At 44.7% G+C, this 15,868-nt stretch overlaps 1 protein-coding gene across 1 annotated transcript in view; it reads right to left on the bottom strand.

Annotated features, from left to right (window-relative positions):
- Positions 1-13,655, bottom strand: part of LOC105687456 (protein vestigial) — a 48,553-nt gene extending 34,898 nt beyond the window's left edge. Inside the window, exon 1 of the mRNA XM_012403111.2 lies at positions 11,040-13,655. Coding sequence (XP_012258534.1) covers positions 11,040-11,273 — 234 coding nt within the window. The 5' untranslated portion in view covers positions 11,274-13,655. The remainder of the gene's footprint in view (positions 1-11,039) is intronic.
- Positions 13,656-15,868: the final 2,213 nt, after the last annotated feature.

The raw sequence follows: 15,868 nt of genomic DNA, 5'->3' as shown, positions 1-15,868 counted from the left end.
TTTGTATAAGAAAGTGGAGGAGATAAATCGTTCCGGGCTTGAAATTGCTCTAGTTAACTATCCTCATCGCGTCTGTGAGTCGCTCGTGTCTCTCCCAGCTGCGTTACTCGCGTCGCGTCATTTTCCAAGTTGTGTAAGATTTCCACATGTATACAGATGTAGGGTATACCGAGAAACCGAAGACGATTTTAGGTGCACACTACGTGTACATAGGTACGCGTTCACGTAGACGACTCTGGTTTATCCCTCGGGATCCGAAATCTGTTCCAGACGCGTGTCTAATGCTAACGATTTTGAAAAGGTCTTTTTCTCTGTTCCACCGGGTAACTTTTGCCCCTCGGGAATTTTTCGGGGTTAAGAGCGTTTTACCGCTAGCACTTAGCGCTTCTACCGTACTACAGACTAGGCACGATGCAGGCTGCGTTATTACACGACTCGATCTTCATTTTCCGAAACACGAAGTACGTGTTTAACCGATGATATAATAATGCCCTTTTTTTCCAAACGTCCGTCATATTATATCGCCGCAGAAGATCGCCGACGTCGTTATCATGATGGTGAAAATTCTTATCGCAGCCGGTTGATTTTTTCGCTCATGTATAATCAAACGGAATTCCATCGCTCGAGTCCCCCGAGTCGCTGACGAGGCAGCTGGTCGCCTATACATATGCAACGCTGCGACAAATCATAAAACGGGATACAGTTTGTACGTCCTTTGTACGTCCACAGAATGTAGATTGGAGGAAAAAGATAGAATTGCCCATAGATTGAAAAATAGCACGTTACCCCGTAGTAGATAATTCTTTTAAAATTCAATCACGAATCATAAGTCAGTTATGTATTCCGATAATTATTCCGAGGTAGGTAACTCTCCGCGGGAAAGTCCTTGTGCGACTCGCGATGAATTTTCCATAATAATTGAGGACAATAACGATTATCATCATGAGGAAATGGACTCGTTGTAAATACGCGGCAAACTTGACGGTTTTCCGTACGCCAATCCCATCTACGTACGTACACTGCATCATTGAAATTATTAGATACAATGCATTCGTGTGACGCGCTTCGGGTCATTCCATTGAATTAACGAACGATCACCCATGTGCTATGGGTAATTCATTTATACGGTAAAATGGCGTTGATGATGATGATGATGATGATGATGATGATGATGATGATGATAATATTACCGCGTACAGCATCGCAGAGTTTTATGGCACTTTCCAAGAACCGTACAGTACAAGTGCACGTAGCTGGACATCGGCTACCGTGAGGCACGCGTGATAATTAATTCCTAGCATCGACAATTCTAATTTTCAAACAGTTTTTCCATCTCTCGATGTGAAAACCCGCGGCGTCGCTGGTATTGAAATGAATTAGAAACGCATCTCTATATAATTAACGTGCGATGCAAAATTAATGCGCTTCTGCTAAATCTAATTTTCTACGCATACGCTGCGTACGTACGTTCGTAGGTACAGTTATTTGCCACAGCGGAGGGACACGGGTGGGTATATAAAATAGCTAGTCGATATGTGACGTCGCGTTTATACCTATGGAGAAACGAGGATCTCGGTTGTTCGGAACGGAGTGCAGCAGGACAGCTGACGTATCAAAGAAGTACCGCCTGAGTGACGCGACTTCTGCCGTCCGCGTCCCTCTTTTATACGACCAGATCTTCCCCTTTGATACATAACGAATAATTCCTAATTAATTACTCTACCGCATGCGGGGTTATACGCATTGTTACGTACACAGGTATAACCACACAGAAGGTGCACGCAACTTGTCTGCGTCGATTCCTGCCCCCCCTTCAACCCCCACCCCTGCATATGATACGTCCATCCATCCATCCATATCTATGTAGTGAATACATAATTAGCGCGAGGACTTTAAATGGCGGAATTGAGTTGCATAAAATAATTGCGCACGGCGCATACTGATCAACTGCAATTCGACTTCGTTGATTTTTTTGTTTCTTTATTCGATCGTGGTTTTCTGAATATCAAGAAATAATCCGCAACTCTTACAGATCACCCGCAATACCGCGCATACAGGTAGAGACAAAGGATAATTATATCGGGAAGCGAATCGAGGTTTACGCATGGGACGAGATGATGACGTGTAAATTTTTTTTAATTTTTTTATCTTACGAATCGTCAGCGTTGATATTATACGCGTCTTATGGGTCCGTTGTATAAATTGTCGGAGAATCGTGGAACTGGGTCTTCGGAGTCCCGAAAATAATTCAGAGAAGGTTTGTTCGGAATTGCAAATCGCGAGTCGCCACCAGATGGACACATCCTGGTTGTTCGGTGTAATAAAAGGAGACGAAGTTTGTCGAGGGAAAAAAATTGTATACCCCGCTTCCGACCGTACATATGTACCGAATAATATTTGGGTTATGTGAAGTACATGAGGAGGTATACAAGGGAATATTTATGTACCCGATATTACATAGAAACCAAAAAGCGAAAGACCGGATCGCTTATATTTTATTTATTCCAACCCTTTATTCCGTCAGTTAGTCCGTCTTAGTTCGAAATCTACTTTGTTCGTCTCGCATCACGTCGCCCCGTGTGACAAACTGCCGCGGTTCGATTCGCACTGTGCGTATATATCGCAGTCGCGGGCGCCTCGAATTTCACGTCAGACGCATCTGCGGTAAGGAGGAATCGAAGAGCAGATGGACATGTCCGGGCTAAATGCGACTCGAATTTTTACCACTTAATTTATCTCGCCGTATTATTCGGCGATCGTCAGCTGCGGGTCGTCACCTTCGCGAGGAGATGCACTTTTTGCAACGACAACTTGTCGTTGAAATTGCGAGATTTCCCCTAATTAGCTTGAGAAATGGGAAAGAAAACCAGTTGGACGGTAGGGCCTTGAATTACAATTTTCCGACGATAGGGAAAAACCTAGAGCTTGAGAAATTCGAAAGAGATACGTCCCCTAGATGAGCCACCCTGATACATGGATTCGTATCTGTATAGGTATATGTTCAGTCTTAGCTTCGGTATAATTTGACGGTTTCCACGTATACGCAAATGGCCGATGGTAAATAAGTCTGTCGCAATTAAGTAGTACGCAGGGCTAATAGAAACGTAAGCACGTAGGTACTATGGCGTTGTTAAATTTAGAAGATCGACGCCAATAACTCAGAGGGAGGTTAATTACATGGAAGTTGTGGGGATATATGTACACGTGTAGGTAGAGTTGAAAGATTGCGCGGGCGTTAGTTACGCAATCGGTAGATAGGTAAATAGTTTTTACCCCAAGTTCAACCGCGCGGATGTTTTCCGAGGATATTATATACCTAATTTGAGAGGAAGGGCGTGGTGCGGTGACAAAGTACGACCACCTCCCATCTCCATCTCCATCTCCATCTCCATATCCATATCTCTACCTTCACCCTAATACACATTCCCCGAAAGCACGTGTCTCCCTGTTAACGATTTATTTCTGAAAAAATGGAAAAACCAAATTAATGAATAAAGAACTGGGAAAATGGAAGGAGAAAATACCGGTCGGAAGATTACAATAGCCGTAACCCTTGTTTAATTTAATTTACGACCGTCAAACGCGCTGCTGGATTCGATAATTACCTCGTTATAGCTCACAAAATATCGCTAATGACGACATTATTTTTACGTACGAATAAATATCATACACATCTATATTAATATACATCTCCTCCGTGTGCACAGAATGACGGTGAACGACGTATGCAACAGTAATGAGTTTCTTGTGCAATATATATTCGCGTTTTTACAATACGTATTTATAACAACGAGTGACATATTTAATAACGTATAATTGAGGCAGACGTGAGACGATTTGCACTCGTATCCGCAGCTGTCAGCTGCCAATCGATGGCAAAAATAGTCCGTCGCGAATTCGTGCAAACCGCGAAGACGACTGGCACGGAATTTTCGAGAATCGAAATTTTATCAAGAAATTGAATCCCACTCGGTCGCACCTATTATCCCTCACCGGATCATAGACGCTATTTTTCTTTTTCCTTTTTTTTTTTTATTCCTTCATTGTTTCCTCGAACGAGTAATCGCAAGTATAATGTCCCATTATACTTTTCAACGGCGTATTTATTGTCCCGTGACACGCGATATGCTCTACGTCGCGTAATTGCGCTGATAAAGTCGCTGCATGTACGATAACTTTCGATCACTTGATCCGGGGGGAGTGTAAATAGGTATATACGCGAGTACATACCTTCGTATCCGTATAACGCGGTGGCTGTATATTTCATCTATACGTTTGCGGAGTGAGCGCGAGCCAAGGAAGAAGTAACAGACCACTTTCCCGCTTGTACTCGGAATCGTCGCGTCTCGCGGTCGTCGAAGCCTTTAGGGAATCGGATCGAGTTCGAATCGAGCGATCTGGAGTCAGTCCGAGTCTCTACCGGTCTTGAAACCGGCACTCATATCCATACATACCAGCCACCTACCTATAGATGTTGTCGTACAATGAAATACACGTACGCGGCTACCAAGAGTTAGCGAAAGCTCGGCATCCCGCGAATCTGATTTGCGAATATAAAATGAAAAATCGACTCGCCGCTCGAATATTCTGCATAGACGTGTACCGAGAGTTACACGGAAAATGAAAATCGAAGAAGAATGAATTGATGTAACCGTAGAGAAGGTTGTTGTATATATATATATATATCTATGAAGCTGCACAGGAAAGTAATTGAAGCATTTTTTGTCGGACGGTTCGGATAGGATTATAAATATTTACAGCTGATATCGCGTTTCAAAGGAATGTGTCAGGCGGTCCGAGAAACAGGTTGGAAGAAAATTTATTCTGTTAAAGCGAGAACAACAAATTACGCCGATAGTTGATCTCTCCTAATGCGACACGAGGGAATGTTAAGAACTACATGAAACTCTATTTCGATTCAACGGATTATCCACGATGCAGCCGTATCATCGAATCCACGGGTCATCGACATCCGTTTTATCTTCACGATGACGAGAGTCCGCCGAAAAATTAACCCCGGCGAGCATCCGGAGATGTCGATACACGACCATGTATTATCGCCGACCCGCGTTCGGCATCTTTTTGTCATTTCTTTGTTCGAGAAAATGAAATCTAACGAGAAACTTTCCTATATGTAACCGAATACGTTTAATCGAAATTTAATTATAAATGCGGAATATGTATTTCTGGGTCGGCGTCTTCGTATTTTTAATTTTTTTTATCCACAGATTCTACAAAAGCTCCGCGTCTTCTTTGCTCCGCAGAATCCGAGCTAGTCGAGTCGGAATGCGTGAGCGCGTTCATTTAAAATTCCATCAACATTTTTCGAGAACCAAAAATACTTAACTAATATATAACACTCCGAATATGTTGTTACCATCCGAATGATTGAAAAGAAAGGAGGATTTTTCGAATCTAGACCGACTCCGCTTTTCGTGCGATCGTCGCAGCTGCGTCGTCGTAATACCGCGCTACCTTATTGCCGATCGCAGCAGGAATGTCGGAGATTCACAAAAGGCGCCCGATCGTTGCCAATATTAATTAGCTAATAAAAATAACTGTCAACTGAAAAATCAGCGGAATTTCTATCAACGCTGCGAACTTCTAACATCGTAACGTAGAAACGAAGAATCAAATTTCGCTTGAAAAATCTCTCGCTCGCTTCGAATGAAACGAACACACGACGTTTTCGGATGATATACGAACATTTATGAATAGATTATGCGAAGGGTTCCCACATGGCGTACAATATCGACGATTTCGTCGGCGCAGGCGTATTAAAATTTCCTATCGAGTACGCGTTTCGTGTATGTAGCTAAAACTCGTAGGGGGGAATCGAGGAAGGGAGGAAACACGTAGAGTACTTTAATTTATGTAGGAAGCTAGGAAAGTAAAAAAGGTGCCCTGGACATGTGACGTGACAAAAAGAAAGACAGGGGGTTATAATTTATACGCTAAACGCTTCTCGTATCACGTGTACATGTATAATCTTTCTATATATATATATATCCGCGCACAATTTTTACCTTTTTTATTTTTTTTTTTTTTTTCAACTCGATGCTTGTCGCCAGCTCTCACTTCTTCGACCATATGTATCGTGCGCGGACGTAGAGGTGCACGTGTATGGATAATATATATGTACACCGACGTCGTCACCTCGGTTACAATTTCACACGTTCGAATATAATGCGTGATTTTTTTTTCGTCAATTCATACCGCGAGATACCGATCCAGCTGCGCGGTACTCGCTTGCAGCATCGACTTCGTTAAAAATCGCGTCCCCGCGTGACGTAACGTATTTTTCCGTTGAAAAGAGACGAACGGAGGGAGAAAATGAGGAGGAAGAAAGAGTAGCACACGGGACGAAGCGCGGGAGAAGCAGCAGCATCTCGGTCAGATCCCGCCTTGGCGATAATACGCGGGGACACATCGCCACCTCGAACGAAACGATCGTAAAACTTGCTCAGGTAAACGCGGTGCCGTTTGAGTCCCAAAGATGCCTAAAACTCGGCTCCCCAAAGAAGAAGTACAAGTTCGAGTTGACTTCTCGAGGCTAACCGATCGGCATCGGCATCGCCATCAGCATCAGCATCAGCAGTAGTTTTCTCGAAGACCCAGAAGCTGATGCGGGTCACCGCGCGCGCTTGTATTACGATCGACTCTCGTCTATTGCCAGGAGTGGGATATACCTATAATGTAACGCGCGGAGGAGAAAAAGGGAAATAGAACGAGCGAAGAAGGGGGGAAGGGGAAAGGGAGAAGGGGGAAATGACTATCGCAGGGTGCATGTACCGTGCGTGTACCACCGGGGTGGTCTTGGCGACGACATAGGTTCATTAATTGACGAGATACTCGGAGATCCTCCCGTAGGAATACCTGCGACGCGCCACTTTACGACCTTCTTTTATACGAATACATACCTACGTATCTATGTATTCGTATACTCCGTACATACGTGTCGTCCGCGCATAGAGGTAAATAGTTTCCAAGGAATGGACGAGTATTATTACATACGTATGCCGGTAAGAATATACCACAAGTACGCGATATACCGCGATGCGTAGAGACGACGATGTTCTTATGTAAATTCGTCTACGCGTACGAAACTATTTGTCCAGGAGTCAACGAGTGTACGCATAATTAAAATCTTCTTTTTGTCCTCATTTCTAATTATTTTTTTTTCCGATTATTTCGATCGCATCGTGAAATTTCATTCGCCCTCGGTCGCAACGGCGAAGGACGAACGAAGAGTTCGCACTGTTTGGTTTCGGTAAGGAGTATAAAAATCGTAGCGTACGTTTCCAGTGCTAACGAAGGATAGGTGGTTTCTTCTTCTCGCTACCGGATCGTAGTGCTTGAGCTAGGTGAAGTACCTGCGGCGTATTATACCGATTAAGTCGCCTTCGGGTTAAAACGTATACCTGTACACGATACTGTGGAACTTTATACGCGCAACACTCCAAGTCTAGTCCGGTTTTGTCCGGCACGTTTTACTCGCGCATCACCATCGCATCGACGACGCAGCAAAACGGTCAGCTGTCCCTGACCACCGGGATCAGCAGAAGCAGCAACAACGGCGACCCGGTAACAGTAAAAGTAGCTTCGCAGCTTCTGGGTAGTCCGTTTCGTAGTTTCCCTCCTAGTATAATGTAGGATAGATTAAATATATGGGATGCGATCTTGCAAGACGAACGGTCGCGTCCTCGGTCCCTTTATCTTCCAGGACATCGCCGAGCGCCGTTGGGGTAGCCGCGCGTTACAGCCATTTTATACACATGCATAGGTGTACATGAAAATATATACGTGGAAAAGGGACTGGAAAGTTACCATCCCCCACCTGGTTGGAAGTTTTCCGTTTTTCCGAATGGAATTGATGCTGGAACTGAAGCGTTTACGAGTTTATTGTGTCCTAATAGTTGGTAATAAGAGCGAGTCCCTGTAATATTCTTTCGTGCCGAGGCCTTCGAAATGAGCCCGAATATTAAAGAAAAATCATGGCCACCTCATAATCGAATGGACAAGTTTGTTTATCTTCCTTTTTTTCTGTCAACTTCGATTTATTTTCAATTCGTTCGACTGCGCTAATTGCGAACGCGTTCTTCCAGGATATCCTGTACCGGAGGAAGAGCACGTGGAATCGGCCAACTGACTTTCGGGACGAGGTATCTGTCGTCACTATTCAGTGACGACAAGACATCCGTCAAGTGTAGGGGGAGGCTGAGAGAGATGAAAAAAAGAGGAGGCCGAGCTGCTGTTCCCGACGTTTTTATAGGGCGATGGAAAAAAATTAAATCACTACAATGTTCGCTCGCCGATCGTCTTTGCGGTGTTTTTGTTCACCCGCCACCCCTGTATCTTATTTCTTATGGGTATGCGTTTGTATCGCGTCGGTCTTATTTTATCCATGTACACTTTGGGGATTTGCTGCAAGATCCAAGAGAGGTACAGACGTACGTATAAGGTATGGCTGATTTGAAATTCATAGGATAATCGGTCGCCGATGAAACGGAATAAAATCGGAACCGATGTATCCGCGACGCGGTATACGTAACCCGTACGTATGACAACAGGTGAACGAATTCGGATAATATGTACATCGAGATTATCAAGCAAACAAATAAATAACATGTATTTATGTAGAGATAATTCGTCTTCCCGAAAGTCTTTATTATATTCCGCATCTGTCTACCGAATAAGTGACGAGCCGCAGCCCAGGGAACGACCGCTCTGTCGTACTCAGGTATATAAGTAGGTGTGCATCCCGCATATGATTAAAAATAATTACCGCAGACCGTCACTTTTTCTCCTTCGTTGTCTTTCTGGTGTTATTCGTGTATTAATTGGCTCTCTCTATGCTACACTAATCGTCCGTTACAATGGTCGTTCGCTGCATTTATTCGTTCCAAAAACTCCCGATAACTCGAATCTTCGAACAACTCTCGGTACACCTTTATTACATACAAGTATCTAACGAATCGTCGGAAAAAATTAATTACATCCGTACGTTCGATTGACGATTCCCTACAAAGAACGTGTATTCAATCGGAAGGTTGTTACCGAGTCCAAGTGGAATCGCATGGCCTTTATATCCATAAGACTTCACAGCCGCGCAAGGGCACCATAGACATACGGTAGGTATACACATAATACCCGCAACTATAATTGTCAATAAATGCAACTGAATGTTGGTTAATTAACTTAAAACGTCTACGCAACATCGACTCGCTGAACGCATAATTCTTCCGTATTCCCATAAAATAATTACAATCAGCTTCGCTCGTTTTATTACTTCTGCGGCAGAATCGCGAAGGTCGCCCTCCGCGTGAGTCCCCGTATAGGTAAAATCGAATAACGCAACCCGTGGAAATAAGGCCCCCGAGGCGAACGAACGTTCCATGAACTACCGGTAGCAACTTGTGCTATATGCTTGCGAGATACCCGCACCCAGGACGTCGCAGTTATAATTGCGGATAATAATCTACTTGCATCAACCAAAAGTTTTCCGATTCTTAAAAAAAAATATTCTTCACCAAAGAAATCGTTGGCTAAGATCGTGAACAGGTTTTCTGTCTTTGCTAATTCGGTTTTCCTTTCGTACAACAATTTTGCAGCCACGTTCGAATTCCACGTGGCACTATACTTATGATATACGGAGTGTCGAGCGCAATTTTCGTTCATCACCGTTATAAAATATCATACGTTACACAGAGCTAAACTATAACCTGCTAAAGTCTTTCGCGCTAAACGTTCGCTAAACTAGGCGTCGACATAAATCACCGGGGCATATAACACCACGGGGTTGCGAAAGTTCGTACTTGCGCGCGTGTGAATAAGAAGTACAAAGAAGCGAGGATGGAGAACTGCATCTGACGACGAAAAATTAGAAAAAAAAAAAAAAAAAACGGAATTCGAATGAAAACCAAAAAGATGTGTACACGAGCTGCGCAACGAGAGAAAAGAGACGAAAGAGAATTTGTTTTGTCGCCGTTGTACCGGGAAAAAATTTTTGTGCAACGATTAGAAATTTTTTTTCTTTCTCCACATTCGACGGCAAAACTTTTCGATCAAAAAAATCTAGACAGATCGATCGAATAATAATCGACGGCGGATGTGATGCGAAACGGGAAACTTTCCTCTGGGCTTATCTCATCCGGGAAGCAACGTGTATCGCAAAGAGGAAAGTCAAATAGCATTCAACACCGGGCGAACGAGTGAATTTCAGAGGTAAATAAACGCGGGGCACGGCCGACCTCCCGCCAGACAGATTAAAATGACACAGAGTACGTTATACGTACGTACGTGGACGAGGGGAACCGTGGCCGGCTCTCCTGACTTGACTATGCGACAAAACTATTTCAGTACAATCGCGAACGTTGTACGCGTTTTAAGAACCGAGAATTCTCACTTTGCTCAACACCGCGAAACGAGACGTCACATATGGTGAAAGAACTCCTGATGTGCGATAATATCAGGTATCGTTATCGAGTGGTCTGGGAAGTATTTGATTCGACCGGGTCGAGAAACAAAATATTCGTACAAAATAGTCGTCGTGTGAATTATTTCCTGAGGCGATTAAAACGGACCCTAATATGCTATATGAGGTCGAGTTAAACCCTCGGGACTCGGGTATGGGACCCGTGTTTACCCGAAGAATTAGAGAAGATCCGAATGGTGGATCATTAGGAGGTGTCATAATCCAGTTGTATACCTGTCCACCCGTAGGAATTCTTGTTTCTTTGTGTTCGATTTTTCCACGTCAAGTGCTAATCGGATTAGGGACAGACCTTATTATATTTCCACATATTTGAACCAGCTGCACCGCAGGGTGCCTCCATTTCTCTTCGACGCACGAGTTCGAGAGATAAAAAATCGATTACCTGGATGAAAAACTTGAAAAGCGCATACGTAGTCACAACATTTTCAAACGACCGCACGTAAGATCGGGAGTAAATTATTGGCAAAATCTTCGCTGAAAATATGAAAGAGGAGGTAGGGGGGGGGGGGGGGAGTAGGGAATAGAAAAAAGGCGAGATACTCACCCTGTCGTACTGGTGGGTCGCCGACGCTGCGGAGAAGGGTTGAAAGGGCGCGGGTCTCGCGGGACTGTGATGAGCGGGATGCGCGGCGTGACCTGCGTGCGCCGTATGGGGAGCGGCGTGGCCATGAGCATGGGGGTGCGGCGTAGCGTGGGGGTGAGTCGGATGCGGGGGCGGTGGCGCTCGTTGATAAAGGTAAGGATAATAGGCCTGGTACATGACCTCGGGGCAGCTCATCACTCCACCCGGGCCCGGCCCCCCCGAGCCGGCCTGGCGACCCGCGTAGCCGAACGTCGCACCACTATTTAACGCCCCGTTGACCCCGTCCACACTCGTTATTATGGTTGCCGATTCCCCTTATCTCTGCTTTTGGGGGTCTCTACTTCTCGCGAGATAAGCTACGAACCTCCGCCTCTTCTCCGACGGATCTCTCCTCCGATTGCCGGGCTTAATTTTTCACCGGGCAAAGTTCAGATCGCGGTCTAAGTCTCTCGCACAGCCCTCCAGAGTTCAGTCCACGCGCGCGATACGAAAATTGATTCGAAGGACCAGCTGGTTGCGATCGAATACCATAACAAAAAACGGAATAAAAAGCACACGAAGATCACACTTGTAACACTGTATAATTATACCGTAAAACGATGACGATGACGATGACGACGCGATGACGATGATGACGATGCAGATGATGGTATTTATATCGCGACGCCCGAAGAATTATAGAAGATTCCAGAGTTCACGATAATTCACGATAAATTGAATACGGACCACTTTTTATCGTTGCATGTTCTCGAGAAAGTTTTATCGGGATCCGGACCGTTGTATCGGAATCGTAACGATTCTCGAACGAGACGACGCCGACGACGACGATGATGTTGTAGATGACGCGATAGGTGGTATTAAAAGCGATATCTACACGGATACGAAAAATTCTTCGAATTTTCTATGATGTCTCTGATAACTTTTAGCACCAGTCAATCCGAAAACCGGCTTTCAAAATGATCGTCGAGTCCCGTACGTGGAGTTAACGACATCACTGCCGGCGCATCAGAGCGCGGGAATATCGTACGGTGTATAGGTATACCGTGAAGAGTGAGAGAACCTGATCTGTGCGGGAGACGCGATAAATCTTCGGTGATTTCAAGGACTGGTTTCTGTACAGACACGCGATATACGGTGAGAATATGCGTTTGTACGATACGCGCGTATAAATCGAATCAACGGCAGAAAATCATAATATCCGCCGTCGGAACGAGTCGATTGACAAAAATAAGGATAAAACGATATCAGTCTCGTCGCACCCGTCGGACGCGAAGTTCAAACTTGTCACAAAGTGCAGATGTCAAACTTGCTCTCCTCCGATCAACCTTCTGTATCCTCTCCTTCACCGATGAAAATTATTCGCGCGATCACATTTTTAATTGAATCAACAACCCCGTCGGAACTTCACTGTGTACGTAACTAGACGATGATATGTATATATTTTTTTTTTTTTTCACATAACAACCCCTTCGTAAAATGAGAACAAAAAAACCAAAAAAAGATCACCAACAACTGCAACTGCAACAACAACAACAACAACAACAACAACCTGAACTCGAAGGAGGGTTTACTTCTTCAAGATCGAGTGAATTTGTTTTTCTTTATTCGTGCGAACGCAGGTGTAAGGGTTGGTGATTATTTGTTCTGGAACGTCGATGCCCCTGTACATGGGAAATAATTGATATTTGCTCGCACTTAACGCGTTACGGCTACGTTTGTACCGATCCACCCCCGATACAAATAAACCCTCGGATATGGTGGTGGTGCAGTGTCTCTGGTGGGCAAACACAGACTGAATCCTCGCGTCTCGCCAACCCCCTCCACCCTACTGGTTTAGAGACCGAACCGATCGGGCGTCTTTATCCAACGTGCTTTCTCCTCTTCCTCTTTTTACCACGCGACGACGACGACGACGACGACGAGGAACTCTACCTCGGAGCGGCATTCACGAGTCCCCCAGAGGGTCGAACCGGATTGCCCGAGGGCCTTGGGAGCGGTACCGCCTACTGGTAGCACCACTCCCGACCAATCCCGATTCACCTCCTCGTCCACCAATGAGGAACCCAGAGGATAATCCCGGTGCCACTCCTCCGATCACTCTTCGTATTGATCCACACAATGAACCCACTCTACTCCCTCGGTCTCTCGCTGGCAACCCTACCCTCTGTACCTTCCCGTCCTAAGAACTCCACTCCCACCCTGACTCTGCTCGTCGCGCGGCACTGAGAACTTCGTGTAAATATACCTGTGTGTACGTGCTATCCGATGTACGGATATACGCGCGCGTACACCTACGTTGCGCGGTAGGGATATACGAGGCACGACGTATACGTACACCGAACCACCTACCCTTAACCGACCAGCGGTAGCTTCTCCTCTATCTTTCTTACTCTCACTCTACCGAACATCGTAATGAGTCCTAATTAACAGTTTCGCGGCGTTTCGGGAAGCTTAATTTTACTACGCGGGAGGGTTATACTTAAACCTGTATACATATACCCGCTGTTTCTGCACCGAGGAATTTCCCAACTTTTACTTCGCTTCTTCTGCTTCTTTTTCTTGTTTTTTTTTTTTTTTTTTTTCTTTATATTCTTCTGCTGATTCTTTTCTCTTTGAACATACTTTTCTTTTCTCATTTTAGGGGTTGATGCATCAAAATCTTAAAACTTGAGCAGCTTATCTTCAAATGGTGCAAAATTCATACATTCTATAAGTAGGTAGAAGGCTCATAATTGGTGAAGAGACTCGAGTTTATTCGTTGCTAATGTCTCTGAGTTGGACTAATCCAAAATTTCAGATATCAAAAAAGAAAAGAATACTTTCAAGAATTTCACGCTAGAAAAATACAAAAAAAAAAGCAACGATGATACAGGTATTATAGGACTCCTGAACTCGTACGGATACGATCGAGGGGTTGCAGAGACTGTATAACTACAGATTATCCGACACTTGACCGAATAAAATTGTATTCAAACAACGCGCGGCGTGGTTAATCCCGGCAGTAATTCCGGTGACAGGTCTTTTCGTTTTGCGGGGTGCAGGAGAGCCGACTATACGCTGCGCAGGGGTTGCAATACACACGAAGGCATACGTACGCTGCACAGGGTTATCGCTCACCGTATACGCATACGCGTACGCCGCGATGTGCGATCCATGTATACGGAGAGACGCACAAAATACGCGCGCGCTCGCTTCGGGGTGTCGAGCAAATCCAATAAACCTGACGACCGTGACATTGGCCCATTGTGCACGGAGGGGTGGTACACACGGTGCTTGTACGTATCGTGTGTTCCTGTACGATCCTCCTCCTGGTCTTTTCTTTTCTCTTTTTTCAATCATCCATCTCCTTTTTTCTCTCCCCTCGGAGTATATGGTCCGCACGCAGGGCACCCGCGAAGCTGCACATCAAACGAAAGAATATACGGTATAGCCGGTACGGGGGAGTCACGGCGCACGTGGCCACTCGACAATGGGGTTGGCTCCCCGCTGCTAATAGTTTGGCATTAAATTTGTCAGCGATATGAACGTATACCTCCGTAGATATAGATATAGACACACGTACACCAGTATACGGTGTGCGTGGCCACATCGGTGGACGATGAATGGGACAACGATGTCAAGAATATGCTTCTTGTATTCGGAGGGGCGCTTTTATTACAGAATTACGGGGCGTAGGGTGTTGCACTTTATACGTACATATCCTATTGTACACGTAGGTATGTAAAATATGTCTATGCAGTGGCCGGTTGCGGCGTGTGTTTTATTAGAGCAGAATATACGTATAGAACGCAGAGCAAAAATGAGTATTCATGAACGATATTATTGCGTGCATAACCCACGCACTTCCTGCTGACCCCACCGCGCTCTATATAATAATAATCGCGGTACTTTCAACTTGATCTTGTCTTCGCTGCGGTATTCTCTTTTTCTAGCTTTGAGAATCGCGCGGATCATTAATTGGCATTATACGTATACAGGTATATGGATTACGCTGCAGCGATTTATATCCATCCGCAAATAATATCTATAAGAATAACGATGTTATAGGTATTTACCGGATAGCGTCGGAACGGCTTATAACAGTGAAGATCGTGAATCAGGATGTACAGGGTAGATCATTCCAAGTGTCGAGAATGGGAGGGACTCAACAGGCACGAGACCCCGCCCCAAAAACCGATACAGTCGACCACTTTCCTCACTAAAAAAATCGTATTTTATATTTTCGTAAGAATTTCGTTCAAGCAAATTCTTCTAGTCATCGATCGGGTTAATCGGCGAGGGGCCTCGTGCCTGTTGGGTCCCTCCCATTCTCGACACTCGAAGTGACCCACTCGGTATATAATCGGGCGATTTCTTTTAATCGATAATATAATTTCTATATAGTATAACATTACCTTTGCAACGATTAAAATTAATTACTTAGTTCCGGCGTATTTGCCGCAACGCGAATGATTATCACATATATCGTATAGATATATGCGATCATTTCGCAAGACGTGGCAATTAATACCAATTAATGGTTTTACTCTTGAGCTATGCAATCTATATCCCAGAGAACAAGGATACGCTTAGTGCAGGTCTCTTCGTATGATACGTGATACTATTTTCAATTGAATCATCATTTCTCGAACGAGTGATTATTTCGAAAACGCGCGTTTTATCCACCAGGTCAGAGGAATAAATATATATTACAACGATACATCGGTCTCTCTGTACCCATATTATACTTACTTGTGGATATTGCGGTTTGATACGAGCGATCCTGTCGTTTTTTGAGAACCGTCGATGGT

Source organism: Athalia rosae, chromosome 4 (genome assembly GCF_917208135.1).
Source record: "Athalia rosae chromosome 4, iyAthRosa1.1, whole genome shotgun sequence".
Taxonomy (NCBI): domain Eukaryota; kingdom Metazoa; phylum Arthropoda; class Insecta; order Hymenoptera; family Athaliidae; genus Athalia; species Athalia rosae.
The sequence above is the reverse complement of the archived record's forward strand: the minus strand, read 5'-3'. Positions and strand labels throughout refer to the sequence as shown.